The sequence below is a fragment of the Eretmochelys imbricata genome, chromosome 4 (genome assembly GCF_965152235.1).
Source record: "Eretmochelys imbricata isolate rEreImb1 chromosome 4, rEreImb1.hap1, whole genome shotgun sequence".
NCBI classification, from domain to species: domain Eukaryota; kingdom Metazoa; phylum Chordata; order Testudines; family Cheloniidae; genus Eretmochelys; species Eretmochelys imbricata.
The window spans coordinates 42,156,269-42,182,379 of NC_135575.1; the positions used below are offsets into that span (position 1 = coordinate 42,156,269).

The window sequence follows — 26,111 nt, forward strand, 5'->3', positions numbered from 1 at the left end:
TCTAGTGGTCCTATCTGTGTTATAAAATTTGAAAGTGATGACGAAAGGAAAATTGGATTTGGCCTGTTCCCATTCACTTTGTGCATTGTTGCCTGATGGTGGCCATCTCAAGGAAGAAAATCAGAATTGAATGCCATCCCCATATTTATTTTTGGCAAATTGCATAATATGTAACATATTACAAAAATCTTCTTGTATACCACAAACTATTAAGTAAACTATTAAGTAAAACTTAGTGATCCAAAACTAAACTTTCTAATTCTTGGAATTAAAAATAAATGTGGTAAAGATCTAAATGAGCAAGAATTTCATTTCTGAAGATTAATTATGTTTAATGTTATAGGATTTGAGAAGTCATCCGTTCCAAAGTTAGATCTCACAAAAGAGAATGGATTTGGAGAATGTGCTAGTCAGAAGGGCATTAAAAAATTTCAGACAGACAATTCAGCATTCAGTAGAAGCCCTATTCAAGCAAGTGGTGGTAGGGGGCCAGGTAAGTACCTTCTTAAATATGTAGTTTGCTAACTTTTGTCACAGCACTGTTACTTTAGATCCATTTTCTTAAGCTGCAAAGCTTGTTCTGAAATAGTTACATCATTGATACTGAACTTTCAGTCCACCTACCATGGAGAATGATTAAATGACATGAAAAACTATATTTGAACTTAGCCACCATATGACTATACATACACATAAGTCTCCACTGCCCTCCTGCCCCACTAAAAATCCACTATTGTAATAATATTGGGCTGTAGTTATTTAATATAATTCTTTGCTTTTTATTTGATCTTTCCTTGTCATATGTTTGGAAAGCATAAGTGGCAATAGTCACTTCCTTTTTATGGTGGGTTTCTGCTATATTTGTTAAAACATCAGTCCATTTTTGTGTAAATCAGATTTTCAAGTTGACAAACTACAAAATACTCCTATCAGGATATCACAGTTGAGTGATGCTGATGCAGGAAGGGCACAACTTGCCCTCACTTCCACACCCCCGCCCCCCTTTATTGGGTTGCCAATGTGGTTTACACCTTAAAGACCAGTAAGAGAGAAGGAATGAAGGACCTAACCAAGAGAAACTGGGTCTGCTTAATTAAGAGATTTATTTCTTTTCTCTGTTAATTACCCCACCTGTCTCCTAGTGTCTAGATGTTAGCTAAAATTACTTTTTTCTTATGATTTGAAACCAGACTTGATGGCTAAAGTATTTTTCTTTCATTGTAAATTTTAAGACGTTCAACTTGCTATTAACTCACTTGGAACCCAGGGTGACCCAAAATTGGAGACTGCTCACTGACTGGGAAATATCAATTTAAATAAAACAGATTACAGATTATTTACTTGAAACTCTACTGTATTCTCAAAAACAAAGCTTTGCTTTTGATGCAGTAATAAGTATTAACTCTCTGCTTTGTTTTAGTATGAGCCCTAAAGGTTGATTTTCATTCAGATCAAATACAGTAACTTCTCGCTTAACGTTGTAGTTATATTCCTGAAAAATGCAACTTAAAGCAAAACGATGTTAAGCGAATCCAATTTCCCCATAAGAATTAATGTAAATAGGCGGGGTTAGGTTCCAGGGAAATTTTTTTCACCAGACAAAGGCTATATTATACTCTGTGTGTATGTGTATATTGTATATAATATAAAGTTTTAAACAAACTATTTAATACTGGTACACAACAATGATGATTCTGAAGCTTGGTTGAGGTGGTGAAGTCAGAGGGTGGGATATTTCCCAGGGAATGCCTTACTGCTAAATGATGAACTAGCAATCAGCTGAGCCCTCAAGGGTTAACTCATTGTTAAGGAAGCCTCACACTCTACAAGGCAGCATGAATGGAGGGAGGGGAGGCAGCATGGCAGACAAAGACAGAGAGAGACACTGTGAGAGAGAGAGATGGATATGCATTGCCCCTTTAAGTATGCTGACCCCACTCTAAATAGATCAGCAAGTTGAGACAGAAGCTGTTGCCAGGAAGCTACCACCGTCCTGAGCCCTGTCGTATCTTCTCACCCCCCCAACCCCGCTCTATGGAAATGGGGTAAACGTGGCGCAGGGGGGAGAGGGACACCCTGACATTAGCCCCCACCTTCCCCCCTGCACAGCAAGCAGGAGGCTCCGGGGAGCAGCTCCAAGGCAGAGGGCAGGAGCAGCACATGGCAGTCGGGGGAGGGACAGCTGAACCACTGGCAATAGATAGCCTGCTGGGTGGCTGCCGCACAGGGAACTTAAGGGAGCTGATAGGGGACTGCCGGTCCACTCTGGTTCCAAGCCCCCACCAGCTAGCTCCAACGGGCTTCTCTTCCTGCAAGCAGTGGACAAAGCAAGTGGCTGTCAAACGACATTATAAGGGAGCGTTGCACAACTTTAAACAAGCATGTTCTCTGATCAGCAAAGTAACAATGAAACAACGTTAATCAGGACGACTTTAAGTGAGGAGTTACTGTATGTTCAATAGCTAAAATTAAATCTTGATTATATGAAGCGCAGTTAATGTACATATTTTGTCAAATTTATAACTTTATATTTGTAAGGATCCCTTTAAGGTAAGTTTTATATATTATTGTATTAACCTTAATGGATTTTGCTATGTGCAGACTGTCTAGGATTTTTAAAATCTGAGGTAGATAAAAGGTGGTTATGTGGTCTTTTTTTTTTAAGTAATTCTATTAACATTAACTTGAAAGTGAAGGTATAGTAAGCATAATTATACATGCTTTTTGCCATGGCTATTTAGATAAGATGCAATAATATTTTTGCAGTTAAGTTAGGGCACAGTGATCAGAAGGACAAATTAAAGGACATCTCCAAAGAGTGTGCCCAGAAGGCAGTTGATATGAGAAACTTTTCATCCTACCTAAGAAAAGCTGCAGATAGAGGACCAAGAAGAGACTCTGGGAGACAAAGAGGTACATTTAAAAATCAAACTTTAGAAACAAATGGCTAAAATAACATTTTTAATCTAGACAAATTGATATGTGCTAAATTTGCTACTTGAGTTAAAGAAAAAAAATCCCAAGATTAAAGTCTCTACTCTTACAGATGTTTTTAAAATTTGTGCCATTTGAGGTGGTTTTGTTTTTTTCTTTAAATTGTGATGGCATAGCAGGAATAAATAGCTGTCTTATGCACAACGTCAGACAGGGAAGATTTTTATGAAAAGAATGTACTTGAAGGAGAACTTCAATACAGCTCTTTCTCTCTCTCTTTCTCTCTTTCATTTTACAAGATCTAATAGGGGAAGACCGCTCTCATTTTAAGTCCGGATCACCTCCTGCTGGAAATGGATTTACACACTACACTGATCAGCGCCTATATGGTAGCCAGGGAAGAAGACCTTACAACCATGAAAGAGTAGCAAACCAACCCAGGCCTGCTGCCCAGGTCTTAGGGTCAAATAAAAGAGACATTTTTCCTGCTGGGGAGAAAATGATGAGCAGGGCTAGAGCTGACAGTGCCACTGGCTATGATACAGACAGCAGCCAAGACTCTAGGGACAAAGGAAGTATCAGCAGAAGCAGAAACAGAGGTTGGAAACCTATGCGAGAGACACTAAATGTGGACAGCATTTTCCGTGAGACTGAGAAGAAGCAGCATAGCCCACAGCATAAGGCAAGTCCAAGCAGTAAACCTAAACATGAAAAGGAGCAGAGCTTTAACAATTGGCCAAAAGAGAACCAAACCCAGAAAGGGTTAATGACTATTTATGAAGACGAAACAAAACAGGAGACAGGAAGTCGGAGTTCCTTGGATTCAGAAGGAAAAGGAAATACTGAGAAAATTAAAGGATTTACAGAGAGAAAAATCCATGCTGACAGTTGGCAGATGCAAAGGACTGAGTCTGGATATGAAAGTAGTGATCATATCAGCAATGAATCTGCCAATCTGGATTCGCCTATTGTTGAAGGAACTAGCCCACTGGACATCAAGGGTATTAAAGAAACTCTTTCCTGCAGGTAATGCTAACAAATACTCTAAATAAGAGTCTTAACCAAGTGTGAATTGTTTTAGTGCCATATGGTGTTTTCTGGATTGTGGGTAAAGTTAACTGTCTGAAACGTTCCGTCTTTTATTGTAGGAAACAGTTGTGGAAAACTAGGAAAGGCTGAAATTGGGCCCTAGAGAATGGGGGAGGTTGTGTAGGAAACCAGTGCAAAGTCAAATAAACTCTTAGACTAATTATGAATTCTGTATAATCACCATGGCCCAACATTTTCACCATTCAAAACTCTCATTAATTCTTATGAGACTTGGACCAATTCTGCAGCCCTTACATGTACCTTAGCGAGTAGAATTTATGAGAAGGCTGATGGACAAATCGGTGAGAATGGTGTGAAAGCACTGTTGCATGTAATCTACAATGAAACATTTAATTTATATAGAACTTTAGATGTACATCTTGCAGTTCAGTGGGTAAAGTGCGCCAAATAAATCTGTGCCTCAAAGAGCTTATAACACACCAGTTCAGCAAATCCTAAGCACTGTTAAACTTCTTGCAAACTGTAATATACTGAAACAATGAACATTAGATGATATAAACCTTCAACAGCTTATTTTCATGGCTCTCTAATACTGAAGACCTTGAGTAGTGGGTTCTACCTGCTAGGAATCCAAATTTTCTCTTCCTCTGAACCATGGTGGGGTTTTTTTTTGTTTTTTTTTTTTTTTTAAAGCACCAAGCTCTGCCACTTAAAATGGTCCTTACTTTCCTAAGCAATGACTATTTTTGGTAGTAGAAATACTGCAGATAAATAACTGAATTTCAGTGGCAAGTTGCTTATACCATTTTTTATATGTACTTTTCTAAGGCTATGTCTACACTGTGTGCCTTACAGTGGCACAGCTGTGCTGTTACAGCAGTGCCGCTGTAAGATACGCTGTATAGCCACTCTTTGTTGGCAGGAGAGAGCTCTCCTGCGAACAAAATAAAACCACCCCCAATGAGGGGCGGTAACTTTGTTGGTGGGAAAGTGTCTCCCGCTGACAAAGCACTGCCCACAACGGTGCTTTTTATTGGTAAAACTTCTGTCAGTCGGAAGTGTTTTTTCACACCCCTGACAGACAAAAGTTTTACTTTTATGACCCATTACACAAAGTAAAACTATTTCCCCATGCTTATTTTTCCCCCTACTGTTACTCACACCTTCTTGTCAACTGTTGGAAATGGGCAATCCTGATTATCACTACAAAATGTCTTTTTCTCTCCTACTGATCACTCTTGTTATAGTGGGTATGGCAACACCCATTTTTTCATGGTGTGTGTGTGTAGGTGTGTATATATATCTTCCTACTGTATTTTCCACTGCATGCATCTGATGAAGTGGGTTTTAGCCCACAAAAGCTTATGCTCAAATTAATGTTAGTCTCTAAGGTGCCACAAGTACTCCTCGTTCAGTTTTAATATTGATACAAACAAGATGTTAATGAGTAAATGCATGTCTAGACTAGGAAAATAGGTTGTGTTTAAAATGTGTTATGCCTAGTGTAAACAGGTTTTATGCTTTTAAAAAATATTTTAGCTGGTTAGTGGTCAGCGCAAGGCTCTGCTGTGTTAACCCCCAAACATTTTAGGGTTTAAACTTGTAACACTTTGATATATTTTCAGTTGTTTGTATCTAGGTGGATGTGATGGTAAATATCTGTCAAAATATAACTCTTTTGGAATGAAAAATCATAAAATCCATTTCTCCTGTGTCAAGAATGACAAAAATTAAGCCATACTTATTTTAATGGTTTTTCTGGAATAGTTTTATGTAAAAGTGACATGGAACATTCACTTGGGCCCATATTTCATTCAAGGAAAATGACATGCAATATTTCCCCAGATTATGGTCCCATTAATTGTTCACTCTGCACAATCAACCCCCTTCATCCCCAAGAAGTAAACAGATGGGTCTTACAGCATGACCTGAAAATTTCCATATTCTGAAATAAGGAAGGAAGCAAATTCCAAAGCCAAGTACCCTTGCTGAAAATTTTTACCAGAAGTAGTATTTTGAGGATGAGTTTAACCAAAGTTTTTGTGTGGCAACTGCCATGGTAAATCTATCCATTGTTTACCATAGCATAAGCACAGATCTAATAATGTAAATCTGAAAAGTGCATAATAAAACAGTCTATAGCCCAACATAAGACCATTCTTCTCTTCACTGAGATCTCTCTTCAAAACAGACTTTTTCTTTAAAGATTTCCAAAGAAGAACATTACAGTAGGTGGTAATATTTAAACATAAATTAAGCAAACTTCCAGTTTAATTGCTTTGAGTTTTGATGTTATCTGGTCCACAGATTCTGTCTGATCCATTATTTTCCCTTATATTGGTTAAAAGTCCTTTGGGGCAGAGCTGTTTTTTCCTTCTATAGCTTGTACAGCACTGAAAAGAGTTTTAGATTATTAGTCTGTTGAGCAATTGACAATTGTGGGAGAGAGGGAGGAAGAGTAACTCTTCTACTCTTTGTAGCTGGATGTTCATGTACTTTTACAAGATTCATCTTTGAAGCTGAATCAATAGTATGTATTATTGAAATCTTTCAGGATGCTCAAATCAAAATGAAGTGCTATTTTTCCATTAAGGCTTACATAGGGGCAGGGGGTGGGAATGTAATTCTGGCTCTGTAACACCACATTTGATTGTATTTGACCAATTTGCTTGTTTCAGACAATCTAACTTTGACATGGTAATGTTTTTCTGCCTTGAAGGTATTAAACTAAGTTTTAGTGCATAAGGAAGGTTCTAACTGCATGGTAAAATTAAAAAAACTTTGAAGAAAATGGCAATAACATAAAATTGTGTAAATACAATGAGTCATCCTTGTGGCACCTTAGAGATCAACACATTTATTTGGGCATAAGCTTTCGTGGGCTAAAACCCACCGGACTCCTCGTTTTTGCTGATACAGACTAACACAGCTACCACTCTATAAAATTTTGTGTGTCTGTGTGCTTGTGTATGTATGTTTGTATATAATATAAAAACAACTTTCTGGAGAGGAGGAATTGAAAAGTTAAATATTTAAGACCACATTTTTTTGCATGTGCCCATTTGGAAATTTCATCAATATTTGGAGTTGAGAGCTTGTCCTTTCTTTAAAAGGTGTCTTTTTCTCACTCTGGTAACAGAGAGGAAGATTTTTAAAGGCAAAATGGGAATTGGGCACCTAACTCCCATTTATGCTTTGGAATATTTATCATTTAAGGGGAAATTTTCAAAACTATATCCTGCCTTTTCCCAGGCCTTCATTAAGGACAAGTTTCAAGTAATTTTTGTTCCCAACTAATGTAAGTTGTCAGTCACCTTTCACATCCAGCACATCATTTTTCAATCACTGATAACTTTGAGAACCAACTATAGGTATTCTGCTCACCTGCAGAGTATACTGCTTAAACCGTAAGACTTGTAAATTTTGTAAGGAGAGGATTAGGTCCTAAATTAATGTTTTTATAGCCAAATTAATGTTTTATACTATAATACATGCAGTTCTTTGTGTGTACACTTACATATACGGGCAACTGTAATTGTGCACTAATATTTAAATTTTAAACTACAAGGTCTGTTTTATTTTTCAGTGACCAGAATCTGTCGATCAAAGATGCTGAAAGTGTGTTGCAGTCTACCTCCCAGCAGAACAGAAATTATTTTGATGGTGAGAATTTTAACTTGCATATTTACTACAAAGTTTTCTAAAGAAACTCTAGATGTGCTGTTGTCCAAAATTGCTATTTTAACAATTACTAAATTTTAATACTGTGTAAAAAGTTGAAAGGTTCCAGATAGACTTTGCATAGTTACTGGTAGTTCAAATTTGCAGAGTTGACAACCCAATAAAAGTGAACTTCTCCTTCTCTTACTATGCCAACTGTTGCTGCTTAATATTAGATGACCAAGTCTTAGATTTGCATTGGCAAAATGGGCAAGTTCACGTGAAGTTAATTTGTATTGGGGTGAATCTGAACAGAATCTATATAGTACTGGGAATATGTCCCACTGGGCCACCATTTTCCCATGGAGAGATGCATTGCTTCCATTCTGTACATATCCTATGTGTTTATAGCCTTCTCCTGTCTTCCTGGTGGCAAGCTGGCTCTCTTTCTCCACAATGAATACTGATATTTTGATTTATTCTTCAAATACTGTTCCGTTACTCAGTGTTCTGACTAATCTTAATAATTTTGAGTTTTTCACATCACAACTTGGTAACCCAGGCTAAACTGATGCTGTTTGGTATTTCGGTAACCATGTTACATGTTCTAGGAACACTTACAACTTTTAATAAATCTGTATGAGAGAGCTCCTTTATTAGGCAGCCTCATTTGTTAAGAAACCACACCAAGTGATTTTAAAAACAACCAACCAACCACTCAAGTGTGTTGGAACAGTAGTTCTTGTCTTCTCCATACTGTTTACCCTTTGCTGCAACAGAGAAAAGCTTGGGAGACCCTATGACCCCAATCTGGTCATGAGGCTCATCAGACTGTCACATACCCATGTATTAGAAGATCCTCTCTGTTAGTTAACTGATATTTGTTGAATCCTTGAATTATCACTTAAATCATGTTTCATTGTAAAGCTGAGTTGACTGTTACCTAATTCAGATTGCAGTGCGCTAGTGCAATTTTTTGGTTACCCATGTCTTTCAGCATGCTGAATTAGACTGCCTTTGTTTCTACAGTTTACTTAGCTCTCATACAGTGCTTTCCATTGGTAGATCTCCAAGCACTTTTTTTATAGATGGGGGAAACTGAGGTACAGAGAGTGGAAGTGACTTGTAGAAGGTCACCCTGCAGACCAGTGGCAGAGCTGGAAATAGATCCCAGGTCTCCTGAGTCTCAGTGCAGTGCTCTAATCACTAGGTCACACAAACAACTTATCCTTCCTTATGTATGCTATACATAGGCATGGCAGAATTCAACTTTTTTTAATAGTTTTGAGCTTTTCACTTTTTATAGATTTAAATGTTCATAATTGTGGGAAATCATGCGGTGGGAGGGAGGGGAGACAATGTGGAGGTTGAACAGTAATTATCCAATGACATTAGACATAGAGATTCAAAAAGTTAAAGCTTCATAGCTGTTAGAACAAATTGTCAACATCACATATCAAAATATTCAAACGAAATATCCTTAAATCAAACTCTTACGTTCTCAAACAGCGTCTTTCTTTCTTTGCCTAGCTGTAAATTTCAGTTATTATTGATGGAAATATTTGGGGGGTGGGAGGAGAGGGGTTATGTTTCCTGGGGTTACCCAGGGTTGTGAGGAACCTTGCTACTGCCTGCCCTTAGCAAGACGACACCTTGTCTGTGCCTGCTGTGGATCAGTTTCCCAATACCACCAGCCTCTGGCAATACAAGAACTGCTTTCCAGGCCTTACTCTTTCTTTACAGGTTAATGATAGGCACAGTCCAACCCACAAGTCTTCCAAGTATCTGCCTGGAGTGCCTAGCCCCTGATCCACTGGACGCTCACAGAATTCCCAGATCCAAAGGAACAGTACATCACAGTTTACCAGTGATATCATAGAAGACAGCTCCACTTAACACACAGCACTTTGCTTTGTTTGTAAAGAAAGCAAGTTTATGTAACATAGAACTGAGTCAAATGATAGCATGCAGAAACACTGGAAGTCAAGGATTACATATAAAGTAAAATCATAACATGCATAGTAGAGGCTAAACTTAACTAAAAAGATATGTTCATAAGACAAAACAAAAGCTCACCTAAAATCCTTCCATGGTATTACAGCCAGGCTTGGCTGTGATCTTCCTTTACGAAACAAGCATGCTGTTGTGCCTTCTCAGTGGAAAAATTCAGAGGGGTTTTTTTCCTGTCCCTAAAGTTATAGTTCATTGTCTGCACTTGCAGACAGGATAACCTTCATTGCATGTACTTTTTTTTTCTCCTCTGGAACCTTCGAAATCACTTGATTAGCATTCTGCTCAGATTGTAAGTGGGTTGTCCATTGTGAACCTTACGTTACGCAATTTATGTGTAGACAGATGGATAAACATAAACCTCTCTCACCCCTTTACTGGTGACCAGCCCCAAACCAGAGAACTTAAGAACATAATTTTCAGTATCATATATGCATAACTCCTTGCATGCTATCCATGTACATGCTATCCATCATTTCACAATCATTGAGGACTCGTAGGACACTAGCTTTCATTAGAAACTTTACATAATATACTTTGGTGAACTAGCAAAGTAAATGCCAGAGCCAAGGGATCCCTGTAGCCCTTATGCACTCCTGTTGTCCCTGCCAGTTGGCACCAAGAGTTCTCTGGGTCACAAAGGTGAAATCAACATTTACCAATAAAAATGTAGTCCTTCCAAACCTAGCCTATATACCCTTATTTGAAATAGTCCCAGAGTTCCATCTCCTCTGTCTGCCTTTCAAAACTTTTTCTCTACCACTTGTTAAATTGAAATCTCCATTTTTACTGCTCGCCAACAATCGACAGCCATTATAAGTATCTTTCTATTATGAGGATGAGAATGTATAACATTTTTTTTTGTTAAGCCTTTTTAAATTCCTTGGGTGCCCTTCAGGAATTTTCTTCTCCAGAACTATAGATCTTCTGCTGGGTATAAACTCAGTACTAAGTCAGATCTTAAATAGCTGTACACGTCAGTCAGAAGCTTTTCGTTTTCATCCTATATGTAGCAATATTAGGAGGAAATACTTACAATAAGGAAATCAACTTCCTTTACATATTAAAATGTCTGGATTTTTATAAGGTTGGTAAGTGCCTCAGCATATAAATATTACAGGAAATAGTATGAGGTCAGCCAAAATCATGACCTCATGTCTGTGAAACAATTACATTTTCTGTAATTGTACAAAGCAATCTGTCAGCTGTTGGCAATGAACATTAGGCCACTTGCTAAGAAGACACTTGATTTTATAATTACGTAGCTGTTTTTTTTACTCCTCTGTTGGACTCGTGTAGTTTGGTTTTTTGGGGGTTTTTTTAACCTTAAATCCAAATCTACAGTATATTTTCTCTGCCATTATTCTAATTCTTTATTGGATATACAGGACTTCTTTTTCAATCTGGTTTCCTTGTCACATGAAGTGAATAACTTAAATTGCCAGATATTGTGTGGATTACCTAGAATATATTTGCCCTTTACGTTTATGCTACTACAAATTGTTGTTGTATTGTCTTTGTGTATCAGTGGGAGAATGGACACTGGTCTTCACTGGCAGTAGGAATAACTTAGTGGCAATGTATCAAAGGATACCTTCAGTACCTAATGCAAATTAGATATAACCAAACAATATTTGAAATTTTCAGTTGCTGAGGTATTCAGAGGTTACTGAATAAACTGTGTTCAAATACTACATTTAAAAATATTATTTGTATGGCAAATATTTCCTCAAAAATGCATAAGTTCCAAATGATGCTGATGTTTTGTATACAGAATCCTAAATATTCCACTTCAGTAACTAAATATTTACTGTTAAACTATTCAGAATCTATGTATTCTTCCAGATCAAAATGGGTATTTACAAGTTGCAACAAATTTTTTTCCTTTTTAAAGCAAGTGTAATTAGTGTAAATTGTAAGTAATGGGTATAGTGCATTCTAACAGTTCACTTGGGGGAGTAATGTTGGGATAAAGGGCAGTTAAAGGAACAAATCAGGTTGGCATATGCTCAGATACATAGGTGTAACCACAAACCTTATTGGAGGCAGAGGGAAATAGAGATGCTTTTGTCTGTTTAAAGAAACTTGTAAATTTTAAGTTTGCATTGGGCCAAAGATTCTATTTTGATTTGTCTAAAATATACAAAAAAGATGTCTGTCTGGCACTTCATGTGCCTTTCAATTAAGTTAAGGAAATAAGTAGTCAAACTAAACCAACCAAAGTCCCCGACCAGCTATTGTACTAACCTCTTAGGGATGGGGTGTACAAGAAATATTACTGTAGAAAGTTACACATACCCCGAACAGAAAAACGGAATTCAATCTAGTTCAGATTCCAGCTCTCACTGGCTACTTGTTTGATTAGGTTTTGTCTTGTTTCCCCTTTCCCCTCCTCTCCATCTTTATCATGGAATTAACTTTGTTTTAATTCTGCTATCAATTACTGTACAGTTAGAAAGTGCTGAGTACTTTTGAAAATCCCACCCTTGACTCAGCTGTTCACTCTGATCAGTTTTGATACAACACTTGCATAGTCATTCATATTTATTAGTGAATTTAGTGTTCAAGAAAGCTGCCAGCCTGACTGCCCAAGAGACTGAACTCCTTTTATTTTAGAAGGGAGAGATGGCATAAGCAGTGGCAATGCAAGCTTTCCAGCTGTCCCTGCCAGTGTTTCTCAAACTTCTAAGCTGAAGAGACCGCCTTCGTGGGTGAGAGGAAAGTTTACTTTCATCTCCCATCTTTTTGCCTACAGACAGCCTGTTACTTAAGCCTATTTAATGGAATTTCTTGCAATGTGGACACCTGTCCATGCTAATTAATGGAGAGAGCACTTATTAATTGACTCATGATGACTCCCTCTCTGACATAATGCGGTAGGTCTACATATTGTATTGGGATTTTTCTCTGCCTGCTTTATCACATTTTTGTTGAATCATATGTTATCATAATAATTTATTTCCAAACTGAATATGGTTATTCTCCATTGACCTTAGATCCATTCTGTATCTTCTGACAGAGGCAGTAAAATTTCAATAAATGTGTCTCAAACTCCATACTTATCTACTAAGCAAGAGGATTATAAGCAAAATTTATAAATATCAATTACAGTATTTCAATCAAATAATTTATTTTGCCATGGTCATGTATGAATGACTCATTAAAACAACTCTTGTTATATATCTTTTCACCCTGATGAATGGGATGGAAAAGGTGAACTGGAAATCAGTCTCTATATATAAAGTTAACTATCCATTTAAATGCAGTGATGTGGAAATATTCAGACACTTCTCTCTTTGGCCTTTGTTAGTCATCAATATGTAGAGATTTTAGGACTTTAGAGAATTGATAAAGGGTTATGGAATATTTTGTGAGTATTGTGGATGTTTGTAGCTAGTGAAGCTCCATAATAACTAAAGCCTTTCTCATCATAAAGGTTTTAGTGACGTGTAGAAGGAGTTGAGTCTTCACCTGAATCCTGGTGGCTAAGTGTTCACAAAACAACTGCAGATGCTAGGGACTGAAGGAGAGTGGAATTACCCTGTCACCCTTTAGGCTGCTCTCCTTAGAATGGGGTTTTGAGGCTGTAACAGGGTTCACTACTCTCTGCTGGCGTGCCTCCTCATGGCTCACCTGGGGAATAGCTCACCACTGGTTACCAATAGCTCCCCTTCCTGCGGTCACTCAGCTGTTGTCACAGTCTTACAGGACTCAGGGTAGCGGTCGTCTTTGGGACTCTGGCTGCTCCCTCTCATGACTTGGCCCTCTAACTGGATCACAATACCTTCTCTTCTGAGGTCTGTCAAAATCCCTCCAGACTGACTGTCGCCCTGCCCTTCCTGGCAGTCCTCCATTCTATGTCTAAGGCGGTGCAGCTTCCCCAGTAGCTGGTAGGAGAATCCAGGCCCACCCTGTACTCCATGTTCCCACACAGGGACCCTGTGCTCTGCAGCTATGGTCTACTTACTCCAAGACCTGATTGCTATTTTCCTGGGCTCTGTCCTACTTCCTCCTCCTATTCTTTGGCACCTCTGGGCATCTGAGCTTCCTCTGCTCCCCATGGCTACTTCCCCATCTACATAGCACCTTCTTATTCAAGGATCTTGAAGGGAAATGCTGCACATTCTGCAAATGAGTGAAGTGAGTTAAGGGTAAAACTGATAATACAGATCTTTAGTCCTCGGCTCCCAGTTCTCTTCTCTTTAGGAATTAACAACTAATTCCTTGCATTACTAAAGCCTGCAGTGCTTTTTAAATAAAATGTTAGCTCTGTCCTACTGCTAATACAGTGTCTCATCTGTTGTAAACACAGTTGTTTTAACAGCATCAGACAACCAACTGTTCGTTTGAAATCTTTTTGAATTAATAACGGGGGAAAAAAACAATGAATTCAAACACAAGGCTCAAATTGTTTCAGTTCATTTGAGGATAGGTGTCACGTCACATCTCTACCTGAGTAAAAATGGGGGAAGAAAGAGACGTAGTGTAAGGATACTTTTTACTCAGGAGAAATGTGATGTCTCATTCCCCTAGTGAAAATTCAAAGCATAAATTTACAAAGGAAAAAATAGGAATATGTCTTTTAAATTTTGTCCAAATGAACTTCACATATTAATCTTTGCTTCTTTAATAAAATCCAGTCACTGCCTTTAAAGGCACAGTAAACGTATATGACAGTCTCTCTTGTTTTATATTCACAGATCTGTGTACTGAAGTGTACAGCTATTTAATTTGCATAATGTGAAACATGAACTATAACAAGAATATTTGTTTAGAGTGGCTTTAGTTGTGACTTACTCCATATTTAATTGTCTAAAGTCTTCCTTCTAGTCAAATATAGTTAGAGGATAAAATGTCTTGTGATGACAAATGTGATTCTTTTAAAAGCCTGTTTTTATAACAATTACATCAGTGCAAGTAAGTGTGAAATGACATCCCAGTCTCTAATTTTAAATAGCAAGAGCACAAGATTTTAATCTATCCCTTAAACTAAATCTTTCTCCCCACGCCCCACACAAAAAAAATCTGGTAATATTTACAAGAAACACCAATTTAAATCCAGTTTTTAAAGTTATTGCAAGACACCCCTTCACACACATCTGATCCATTGTTCTGTCTACATGTGTGCTTTAATTTCTTATTTTGGTCTTGACCCTTCTTTCAGCCAGGCTGCTATTTGAAACCCACACGCAAAGTTTGCATGAACCCTAGGGACAAAACCTAGGGCCCGCTGCCACATACTGGACTTTCCTTGAAAAGGAGGAGATTAAACCATTCAGGAGTATGTAAATCGGGATTTAAAGAAGCAATGTAGTCTTCCTCTGTAGGGAGGAAAAGCTGGATGGAGTGAGGCCCAGTGCTCCCCTTTCTTCCTTCTCCTATGGGAGGCGGAGAAAAGTGGAACATGATGCTTGCCCCAGGAGAGAGAAGTGATAGAGCCTACCTCTCCTCCATCTCTTCCCCTGCCCTCCCACAAATGAAGAGGAACTATTTTAATCTAATATGGGAAAGTTCTGGATTGTAATTATTTAGGGGGCTTTTAAAATCGCACTCTCAATAGCCAGTTTAAAACTCAGGCCCTCCATTTTTTAAAGATCTTTTTTGATTCTTTTTAACTTGGAAGGAACAATTAATAAATACCCAAATAAAATTTGTGCTTAATTTTGTAGCATGGAGGGAGAAGCTGCCCACTAGTTGGTGCCCACTGGAGAAAGTGGTGCAGGAGGGTAGAAATCATTGCTGGCAATTCTAGTTATTAAATCAATGTGTATATGCAGTGGAGGTAAGGAAATGTTTAATTTGCAGGTTTCTGAGAAGTCATGAAATGTGTGCAGATGGATTACTTGTAAAATTAAGAATACTATGCGCTTTTTAATTGGGGGTTGAGTAGAGTGAAAGCACTGTGAAACCTAACATGGATCAAGATGAAACTAATTCTGACAATCAGATTAAGCCTTATCAGATCTTTTTTAAACAATGATTTCTGAAAGTACATAAGCAAGTGCGATGTGCATGTCCAAGTGAAGGGAGGGTATATAACAAGAGTGGATGTCTGTTAATTACAAAGGTCCTTCATTTCATTTCTGTTAAAACATCCATGACAGTAATACTATAGTCTAGTTTTTCCAAGGTTCAGTCCCAAATTTAAATCCCTCTGTAAATTCTTCAAATATAACCTTAAAAAAAAAAACATTTGTCTCACAGAAAATACTGTCAGTCATTATACTTTGGCTTCTTACTAATAGTTCTACATTTATTCTAAAATATATATAATCAAATCTGAACTGCTGGACACATTCATTCATAAAGAAGTGAAGTTCCTTTTGTTTACTAAAATTGGGTATTGTATATTTTATTTGCAATATTTCAACAATACAATAGAAAATATTTTCTAAGCATGTGGAAATACAATCTTCACCTTTTTGGGGTGGCGTGGCGGTGGTGGAGTTAGATTACTCGGTGGATAGAAGAATGGCTGTTGTCTTTTAAAAACAAGGCTATCTATTCAGATATTTAAGTGAGAAGGTAAATCCCAAAAATCTGACTGGCTTGTATTTGAGAAATGCCAAAATTATCTTTAATTTATTGTTTGAGTTTTTTATGATGGTGTTGAGGCTTCTGCTGTGCAGTATGGTAACATCTGCCATACTGTATTTAGGTTTCCAAAGAACCTGGAGCCAAAATTCCCTATAGATCCCGCCCCCCCCCCCCCGCCTGGATGGATCTCCATGTCAGCAGAAGAGAAAAATAGCACAGCTATTTTTAAATTAGCTGGAATTCCAAATGCACAACCTCCCGGTGTCTGAGAGCGGCTGTGATTGAACGCCTGCCCCAGTGACATTCTAGTGATTGCTTGCAAATCGCTGCTGCCTCCTTGTGCCCAACCGAGGGACTTCACAGCTCCTGAAACAAAATTCAGTAAAATCATTAACTGAATTGTTTAGCTAGGAACCGCAGTTCACATTTGTCATTTTATGGGGAGTAAGGAGCAATTTTGTGTGTAAAACATATCTAGATAAAAATAAAAACCAAATGATTTATATGTAAGATATAAATTTAGTTTGCATGTTAAAAGCTTAAGTATAATTACAGAAAACCTAGTAGCAACTGTTAGGCTAAAATGTATTTGTTAGCTTATTTTTTTACTTTAAAAAGTTAAACTTCTTCCATGCCCACATTCTAATTTTGGATCTAAACTTATTATATTTTCAGGTCAATATATTATGGGGGGGGGAGGAGGAAATCTTGAGGAATTCAAGACAAAATGTCTACTTTTTTTCTATTGAACAACATTTTAAGACATTTTTCGCAGAATGGCTTTGAGTATGAGGTTCTTAAGATAAAGCAACCTTTTTTCCTGACTTCTGCTCTTTGGACCCATGGTTCCTCCTTCAAGAAAAAAATGCAAATGCCAGTAGCCATCTTTCAGACAGCATTCCTCTGCCAAGTATTACTATCGGACAAAAGAGGACCTCAGATCAGCTGAAGGAGAGAGAGATTCCACCATAGGCAATCCTATTCTGTTTCCTCTTCAGTCTGGGGCTTTCACCAGACAACAAATTTGATGCCACTGTCAAAAGCCTGAGAAATATTTTTAATGTCTTGGCCTCCTGATGGCAACCACCTCTTATTTTAAGAAATCTTGGCAGAAGGCTTGCTGTGGAGTCAGTGGGGATCCTGGCCGCAACACACTGACATAAACTCTGGCAGTGCTGCAGCCAGAGTAGGGTTGGCTGCCCCCGGGCTACTTCCGAACTCCCCCTCTGGAGATACCTGGGTCCGGTGCATGTCCTCTGTGAGGTCAAGCACCATGGGGTCCTCTGGGTAACTGGCAAGGAGCAGGCTGGGCAGCTCCTCCAGGCTCTGGTCGGTGTCAAGCATTGGCAGGTCAGGCCAGTCCTCGGGTCCGCCGTAGGTCACCGGGGTCTCCCAACTGGGAGCTAGGCCGGCGGTGTCTGGCCTCTCCAGCAGCTGCTTCCTGAGTGAGCTCTGGGGTTGGGCTTTTATACTTCCTGTCCTGTGCCTTGACCTCTGGGGGGCGGGCATGGGACTCGCTGGCTGTGCTCTCTCTGGTGTGGAGAAGGGCTCATCCCACTCTGGGGCGGCAGGGAACCACTCTGCCTCGCTACACTACCAATACAGGGTCCTGCCTTTTAGTCTTTCCACACCACCAAGGGTGTTCATCAAGTGCTTGGCAATTGTGGCAGCTCATCTAAAAAAGGCAGGAATCCAGTTCTGTCCATACTTTAACTAATTCAAGGAAGATGACCCCAACCAGGTGAACAATTGAATTCAGGTAACCCTAAAGCTTTTTGCCTTCCTGGATATCAGTCAACAGAGAGAAATCCACTATGGTGAGAGCATAGCTTTCATTGGAGCAGGAGCAGTGGACTCTAGGTCAACAGTTTACCTTCCACAGGAAAGATTCCAAATAATAATAGATCTTACCAACCAACTTCAAGATCACCCAAGAAAATCAGTGAAAACATGCTGGACTTCTTGGACACATGGCTTCAAGCTCCTGTATGACATAGTTTGCCAGATTTCACCCATACTCTATTCAAGTGTTCAAATCAGTATATCTACAGTAGACACCATGTGCATGTGATGATCATGGTCCCACAAGAAGTAATCTCATTAAACTGGTGGAAAGACTGATCCTCTTCAGGTCTGCAAGAAAGTACTTTTCTCTACCCTCTGCTTACCAAGACTTGGGTGACATTCCTCTATTCACTAACAAATTTATTTGAGCATAAGCTTTCGTGAGCTACAGCTCACTTCATTGGATGCATTCCAATAAAGTGAGCTGTAGCTCACGAAAGCTTATGCTCAAATAAATTTGTTAGTCTCTAGGGTGCCACAAGTACTCCTTTTCTTTTTGCGAATACAGACTAATACGGCTGCTTCTCTGAGTCCTCTATTCAGTAGCCTCTTCCTCATCTTCTCGATCACCTTTGGATTTAGGGCTTTATGGTCTCCTCAAGAAGCCTGTCTCCATATAAATGTCCTAGAGCTCAGAGCCATCTGCCTGGCATGCAAATATTCCTGCCTCTTCAGGATTCGACAGTACAAGTGCCAACGGACAACTTCACACCTGTGCATGTCAACGGGCAGGGAAGAACAAGATCATCTCCATTCTGTTGGGAGGCTATGCAGCTTTGGAATTGTAGGATCTTATTCAGAATACACCTAGTGGATCAGCACCTTCCCAGCCTTTAGAACACCTTAGCTGATCAACTCAGCTGGAAGCTCTCAGACAACCAAGAGTGGTCTGTTTTAAATATTCAGTACTACAGAATAACTTTTGCAAGTGAGGATTCCTAGAAACATATGTATGCCACAGACCAGGCCAACAAGTGTCAGATATTTTGTTCCAGGGGGCGTTTCGAGCCCAGGCCCCTTGACAGATGCCCTTCTCATCTCCTGGATGCCAGGACTGATGTATGCCTTTCTGCTGATTCATTGTGATACCAAGGGTTCTGAGGAGGGCGAATCAAGACATAGGACAGAGCATTTATGATAGCCCTAGCATAGGATAGGCAGTTCCTGTATTCACAACTGATGAACCTTCAATACAGCCTGTCCTCCCCCCTTCCCCCCATTGGTCTACGGGCCCTGCTCAGTATTATTGTTCAGAACAATGCTTAATCCTATACCTGAACACTGCTTCATTACATCTGACAGCCTGGATACGGCTGGCTGACATCTACCAAAAAAAGCTGTTCAACTGAAGTTCAGAACATTCTGTTCCAAAGAAGGAAACCTTCAACCAGACTACAAAGCAAAATTATTACAAGCAAAATGGAAGAGGGTTTCCATTAGGGCATCTCAGCACCAGCTGCCTCTCTTGACATCCCCAGTTTCAGCAGTATTAGACGGTTAGCTGTGAAACAATCTGAACTTTATCAGGTCCATAAGGGTCAGGGTCCAGGTCCATTTAGGAGCAATATCTGGGCATTACCCTCCTATGCAGGGCCATACTACATTTTCTCTCACTACTGTGCCAAGATTCCTTAAAGGCGTCAATACGGTATTAGCAGGATTGATTTTTTGCACCCTAACCTTTGGTACAGGGAATAGGTTGCTATTTTTCAGTTGCTTTTTTAGTGGCTGGTACATTAACTAGAAGGGTAGGGGAAACTTATGCTTTCATGTCAGGTTCCCCTTATACAGGGTTTCATAAATACAAGGTCTCTCTTAGGCATCACTGAAGTTTCAAGGTGGTCTGAGTTCCATATGACCCAATCTATTTGCTTCTTAGTTTTCTGTCTCAAACCCTGGGAGAAGCTAAACTTCACACGCAATTAGTGTAGTAAGGATAACTGTCTTCCTACATCAACAAGGCAAAATCATTCAAGAACATGCTCAATCTAGTCATGGCCTTTGCTGATAGTTAAGGGGCAATGTATACCATCACAGAGGTTATGTAAGTGGGTCTCCAGCTATATAAGAACATGTTACGAGTTAACCAAGTTAAATTCACCTTGCTACATTAGAGCTCATTCTACTGGAAATCATGCATCCTCTGTTGTCTTTTTGAAGAATGTCCGTCTTCCTGCAATCTGTGGTGCAGGTGTGGGGAGTTTGGCCTACCCTTTAGAAGACACTGCGCCTTGGTGTAGAGACTTCCAGATGGGATGCCCATTTTGGTAGGGCTGTCCTGCAATCATTGTTTAAGTAGGAACTCTAGTATCTACCTCCAAGCAAACAGGCAACTGCTGGTTAGTTACCAAGAGTGGAATCCATGTAAACAATTGCTCAGAAGAATGGTTACTTACTTAAAGTAATTGTGATTCTTCAAAATGTGTTGTCCATGTGGATTCAATGACTCTTCTTTCTCTGCTACTATGGTGTCCACCTTTCTGTGATTCTATATTGGTGAAGTAACTAAGGGTAATTGGGCCTGTTCTGCCCCTTTATGCACTTGGATGGTGGGGACATGAGAACATCTAGGGCACAGGCATGGTCCCAGTGGACATTGCTGGTGAAAAGAATCTGACCTTATGCACATGGGGGACATGGATACCAATAGCATATATAGTAAATATATCTTGAACACAGATACTGCACGATTAAATACCTGTTCTATATACTTTTCTGGGAGTTGAAGTTAACCTTTAACCTTGTGCCTCCATGGACCCACAGCATTTAGAAATCTTAGAAATGAACTGTGTCCATCACTTGCTAGGTGTTTAAGCATGTGATATTAACAGAGAAATCAGAGGTATATTTTTAGTAATTAAGCTCTTCAGTATGTAGATATTTTATTAGGTCTTTCTTATTAAAAAGCCCCTTTTTGAAGTGTAACAAATCGAACTTGTGAAAAACAGTGTAGAAGGATTTTTACTGGAAGTGGTTTTGTTGATCCATATTCTTTTCATTGTAATGTTGAAAATAATGAACAGTATCCTGTTTAGTGGAGGTTTGTTTTGTTAGTGTAAGTAACTTGTAATGAACCCTTAAGAAAGAGGAAGCATTTTACTTATTGTAAAGTAAAACTGGGCTATTTTTTTCCAGACTTGAGGAAAAACCAAATGACTATGGAAGCTAATTACAGACCACACACTAACTTTCCTTCAGAATCTCAATTGCAGATGCACAGTCCTCCACTGAAGAGGTAATTAACTTTTGTGTTTCTTACTGTGAAACTTTTCTCTCTGAAATACAATGTCCATGTGGAGCTCCATTTGTTGACTGAAAGAGAACCTATAATGTATCCAAATGCATTTCAAACCTAGTCTTCAGACGTTATTTTAATATTGTACCTAGTGTGTCAAAAATGACTTGGCTGACAAATTTGTCTTTTGAAAACGCAAGGAAACCTGACTGATGTTTATAAGGATCAGCCAACAGAGAACCAAATTTTAGGCCAGATTTTTAAAGGGATTTAGGCATCTAACAGTCTGGCCCTTTATCTGATATTTAATCATCTTAACTAGATCAGGAGTTTAAAGTGATGTATTTTGTACATTCATACAACAAATAATGATTGGTCAAACTGTCTTCTGAAAACTGTAGTTAAAAATGGGGTAGCCAGTTACCTACCACCTAGATCTGCCTTTCTGAAGTGATGTGTACTCACAGCTCCAACTGAAGTCAGTGGGAGCTGCAGGTGCCTAGCCTCTCTGAAAATCAGGACCTGGAGTGTAAAATTGGGCAGTGGTGGACATTTTTTCAAATTTTTGACATACCTGACTTGTCCAAAAGTCAGTGTGGTAGGATCAGGAAAAGAATCCAGACCTGACTCCATTCCGTGCTTTAGCAAGATTCCTCTTTCCTTATTGGAGGTGAATCTATGAATCTTTTGCAGAACTTTGTTAATCCTTCAGATTTCTTATGAAAGAAAATCTGCAATGATTTGATATACCTTGGAGCTAAATGAATATTTGTTAAATAAGTCTCTGAATCCTCCAGTCAGATCAGGGTAAAGGATATTTAAATGTCTCCAAGAACACCATTATAAAAAAGATACATTCACAGTACTTAGGATTTATGGCTGTGGGGTATGCTTTAAAAAAAAACTGCATGTGTAAACGTTTGTGAAGAAATCTCTTGTGACTGGTTCCAAAATACCTGTGCACATTTATATTTTAGAGTAGAGATGCCACACAGGAAAATATTCCCTTCATCGACTCTACAGCCAAATTTTAAGGACCACGTTAAGAGAGAAACCAAGATCGGCAAGTTAAATGAACAGAGCTCTTCAGAGTGGCTTAATCCAGGTAAACTTGAGACAATCAGTATGCCAGTTTACAGTGCTGAGAGCTCAGCCCACCCTTGTAACACTGAACTTTTAGTTGTGTGTGGAAAGAGAATGAAAAACAATGAATTTCTCTCATCTCAGCTGCAGTCTCCTCATACAAGAACTCTTGGATCAAAGTCAGAGCTCGCATCGTTAGTACAACAGAATCTGTTAGAACAGTCCCACACAGAGCTGTCCTTATCTGGTGAATGTGCTGTTCAGTCATTTGGTAGGACTAATAATCTTCAGAGTCCAGAAGTAATTTACCAAAATCTTCCACCTCCTTTACCTCCAAAGAAATATACTCTGAATGTTTTGCTGGGATCAAAAAATGAATCCACAGCTGATTTAAAATTGCCAGAAGTGTTGCAGAGTAACCCTTCAAATTTTGGAAGGCAAACAGCTATTGCTTCAAAAACTGCATCAGAAGGTGCATTTATAAATGAAGAAAGATTTAAAGAAACATTTCAAGGGAATGAGCACACCATTCACAAACTGGATTCCGCACCTAGCTCATCAGTTAATGACTGTCAGACTGTATCTGGCAGTATTTTTAATAAAGGATCTCAGCACACAGGACCAAGTGCTAGCTCTCCTGATGCAAATGATAGTGTATGTCTAACAACCTATTTTTCAGTAGATAGTTGCATGACAGATACATACAGGATGAAATACCATCAGAGACCCAAGCTGTATTTTGCCAACAGTGGTGGCTTCCACAAAGATAAGCATCTACCACCAACTGGACTAGATCTGGGCATTGTATACCATGGTACTCTTGATTCGTCATCCCACATCTGAACAGAGATACAAACCTAGCATAGAAGGCATACACTGCAACAGGTAAATTTTCAAATCTATGTCCTCCTTATGCATTTTGCATGGACTTCTCAATGTTTGGTGACAGGTATCCAGAGCTCAAAAGCTTGTCTCTTACCAACAGGAGTTGGTCCAATAAAAGATATTACCTCACCCACTTTGTGTCTCTAATATCCTAGGATGGACACAACTACAACACTGCATACTTAGGTGTCCTGTCAGCCATGCTTTTAAGAGAGATGACTGTTTCAATGATTCTGCAAATCTGGGTGAGCAGGGGAAAAGGTGCTAAAGTTTTGGCCCTATGTTCATGGATTTGTCTTTTTCTTTCTTGCCTTAACTATGTTTACCTCCATGTAATGATGCTGAATAAGTTTGTAAGTCTCTTACAAATGGTCCCCTTAAAAGTGTGTGCTTTTAATTAATACCAAGGTAGATCAGTCACATACAAGATTAACTTAAAATTGTTCATTTTACTGAAGAACTTAATACACTTGTGGCTTAGTGCCACAGACTGAGAAGGTGTAAATTAACCTGTAATCCTTTAAACTAGCTAGTGATATGCTAATAAGTACAGTACCATACATAGCATGGTACATACAGAACATCTGCTTTATGGAACCATTTTTCCTAATGAGTAACAATGTTCCCTATTTCTTCATCTGACTTCTGTGAAAGTCTAACTTAATTTCCTTTATCCTTAAGTGTCTTTTTTAATGCAAGTTTACCCAGAGAATTGGATTTTTAGTACTCAGAATGCTGCCTTAATGAGTGATTTTACAAGTTGGTCTAGTCTACATGGACAGGAGAAAGGAATTTACAAGGGAATTAGAATTTTTTAATTATCCTAAAACTCCAGTTCCATATTTGTACACTTTTTTACCCAACTGTTTGCTCCTTTAATTTAAATTCTAGTCAGTGTTCCACAAGCAAAGCTGTGATACCTTAACTTATTACTGAAATTTAATTTAGCTATGTAAACTACAAATTAATATAGTCTGCAATGTGCTGTAGAAACAAATATATTTTAGGATATGAAGTTGTCACATGTACCTACACCAGATTAATTTAAGAAGCAGTACATTTACATTCAAGACCTTAGTCTTCAGGTCAGATTGATTTAGCAGCTGTATGCAAACTCATCCCTACTGTGTACCTACCTGTCTGTCTTTTTCCCCTTCCCTATTGAAAATACATCACTATGGTTCACATAAACCTGAGCAAATTTATGGGAGTCAGTCAGTCAGACTTACTGTTACAGAACTTTTTGTCCCCAGCTAGCAGTCTCCCACTCCAAAACACTTCTAGATTGTATTTTCAATGAATGGCTAAACAAATCTACATCCCCTTTGGATAAGCTTTTAATTGAATCTGCACCCTTTAGGGAGGCTCATAATTCAGCTTCATGGTAATCCATTCATGCTTTGTACCATTTGTTAGCCACTGAAATAACTAATGTAACTTGTAATGAATACTATCAAATCAGGACTGTGTAAAATGAGTAGTTGAAGCTCATGGCTTGCATAATTGTAATCAGTACCACCCAATTTTAAAAATAAGTGTAAAATGCCTTTTAGTTCTGAGCTTAATGCTACATATGTATGTTATACTTGTTCTGTGGTCAGACAGGTTTAAATGTTTTTGTACATTATGTGAATTAGTGCTTCAGCCAAATGGTGACAATCATGTGTATTTTAAGTTATCCAAAATATAAAACACAAGCTGTGCTTACTTTGCCAATATCCTACCATGAATTCAATCTAAGATTTGTCATTTTTAATATGCTACCATGATATGCTGCAGACTAAATATCTCAAGCCAGCCTCTTTACACTTTTCAATCACCCAGTAGCATTTGAAACAATGAATTCTGGAATTGATATTGTTATATCTAAAGCAAATATATTCAACATGTATAGATATGAATGCAAGTGAAATTGAATTTACTGAAAATCCTTACATTCTGGATAAGACTGGGTGGGGAGAAAGAACTTGATTTAAGAACACTTGGATGTGTGAAAGCATGGAAGATTCCCACCGTTGTTGTTTTTGTTCAAAATAGCTGACATTTTTAACCCATATCAGATAGGCATTACTTAATGTACACAGCTACTTAATTAAAATGTCATCTTTTAAAAACATAGTATTAGAACTTGTCAAGCTTTTCCAGAAATCTTTTATTTGAAATTGCAGTAATTTAACATATGAACAGAACAACACTGAATACTATATAAGAGCAAACTTAATGTTCTTAAATGTGCATAGCAAACATTCATACTTATATACAAAGGAACAAAGTGAATGCCTATTACTAACACAAGTGAATTTGGTTTCTGGAAAGCTAGTGAGCATATTCAAGAATAGCTTCTTAAGTTCTTCTGAAATGCAACAATCTTCATTGAAGTCATTTAGATGAATTAGTCTTTCCTTGAAGCAGTCTTCCCAGGCAAAATCTTTTGTATATGACCTGTTTACCAGATAAGTTTTATGTGCACTATTTTATTGACACCTTCAGTTTTTATATTTACTCTACAGATCCTATGTTTATTTAATATTTGTTAACTGTGTGATCTGACATTGATTTAGCTAGAGTGCCTATTTATTTTTTTATAAATGTCCTGGTTATAGATTTGTATAAGAACAGACATTTTGTAATGTGTTAATGCATTTAACAGGTATTGTAACTAATATTTTTCAGTCTTTAGAATTTTATTTTCATGCCAAGTTACATTTTTCTGCTTGTTCAGACTATTAGATAAAAATCTAACTACTATGGTGGCTGCTACCTCTAGTCTCTGTATTATTTTAAACAGGTGTTCCAGCATTTTGTTTCACCACTTTTAAATCACCTATCTAATTTGAACAGTGATGATACATCTTCACTGAAACATATTGGC

The 26,111-nt window shown here is 38.3% G+C and overlaps 1 protein-coding gene across 1 annotated transcript in view; it reads left to right on the plus strand.

The window, feature by feature from the left end:
• USP53 (ubiquitin specific peptidase 53) overlaps window positions 1-25,999 on the plus strand; it is a 64,166-nt gene extending 38,167 nt beyond the window's left edge. The window contains exons 11-16 of the mRNA XM_077815171.1: window positions 344-493; window positions 2,767-2,913; window positions 3,234-3,960; window positions 7,571-7,647; window positions 21,172-21,271; window positions 22,249-25,999. Of these exons, the coding sequence (XP_077671297.1) occupies window positions 344-493; window positions 2,767-2,913; window positions 3,234-3,960; window positions 7,571-7,647; window positions 21,172-21,271; window positions 22,249-23,197 (2,150 nt within the window). The 3' untranslated portion in view covers window positions 23,198-25,999. The remainder of the gene's footprint in view (window positions 1-343; window positions 494-2,766; window positions 2,914-3,233; window positions 3,961-7,570; window positions 7,648-21,171; window positions 21,272-22,248) is intronic.
• The last annotated feature ends 112 nt before the right edge of the window (window positions 26,000-26,111 follow it).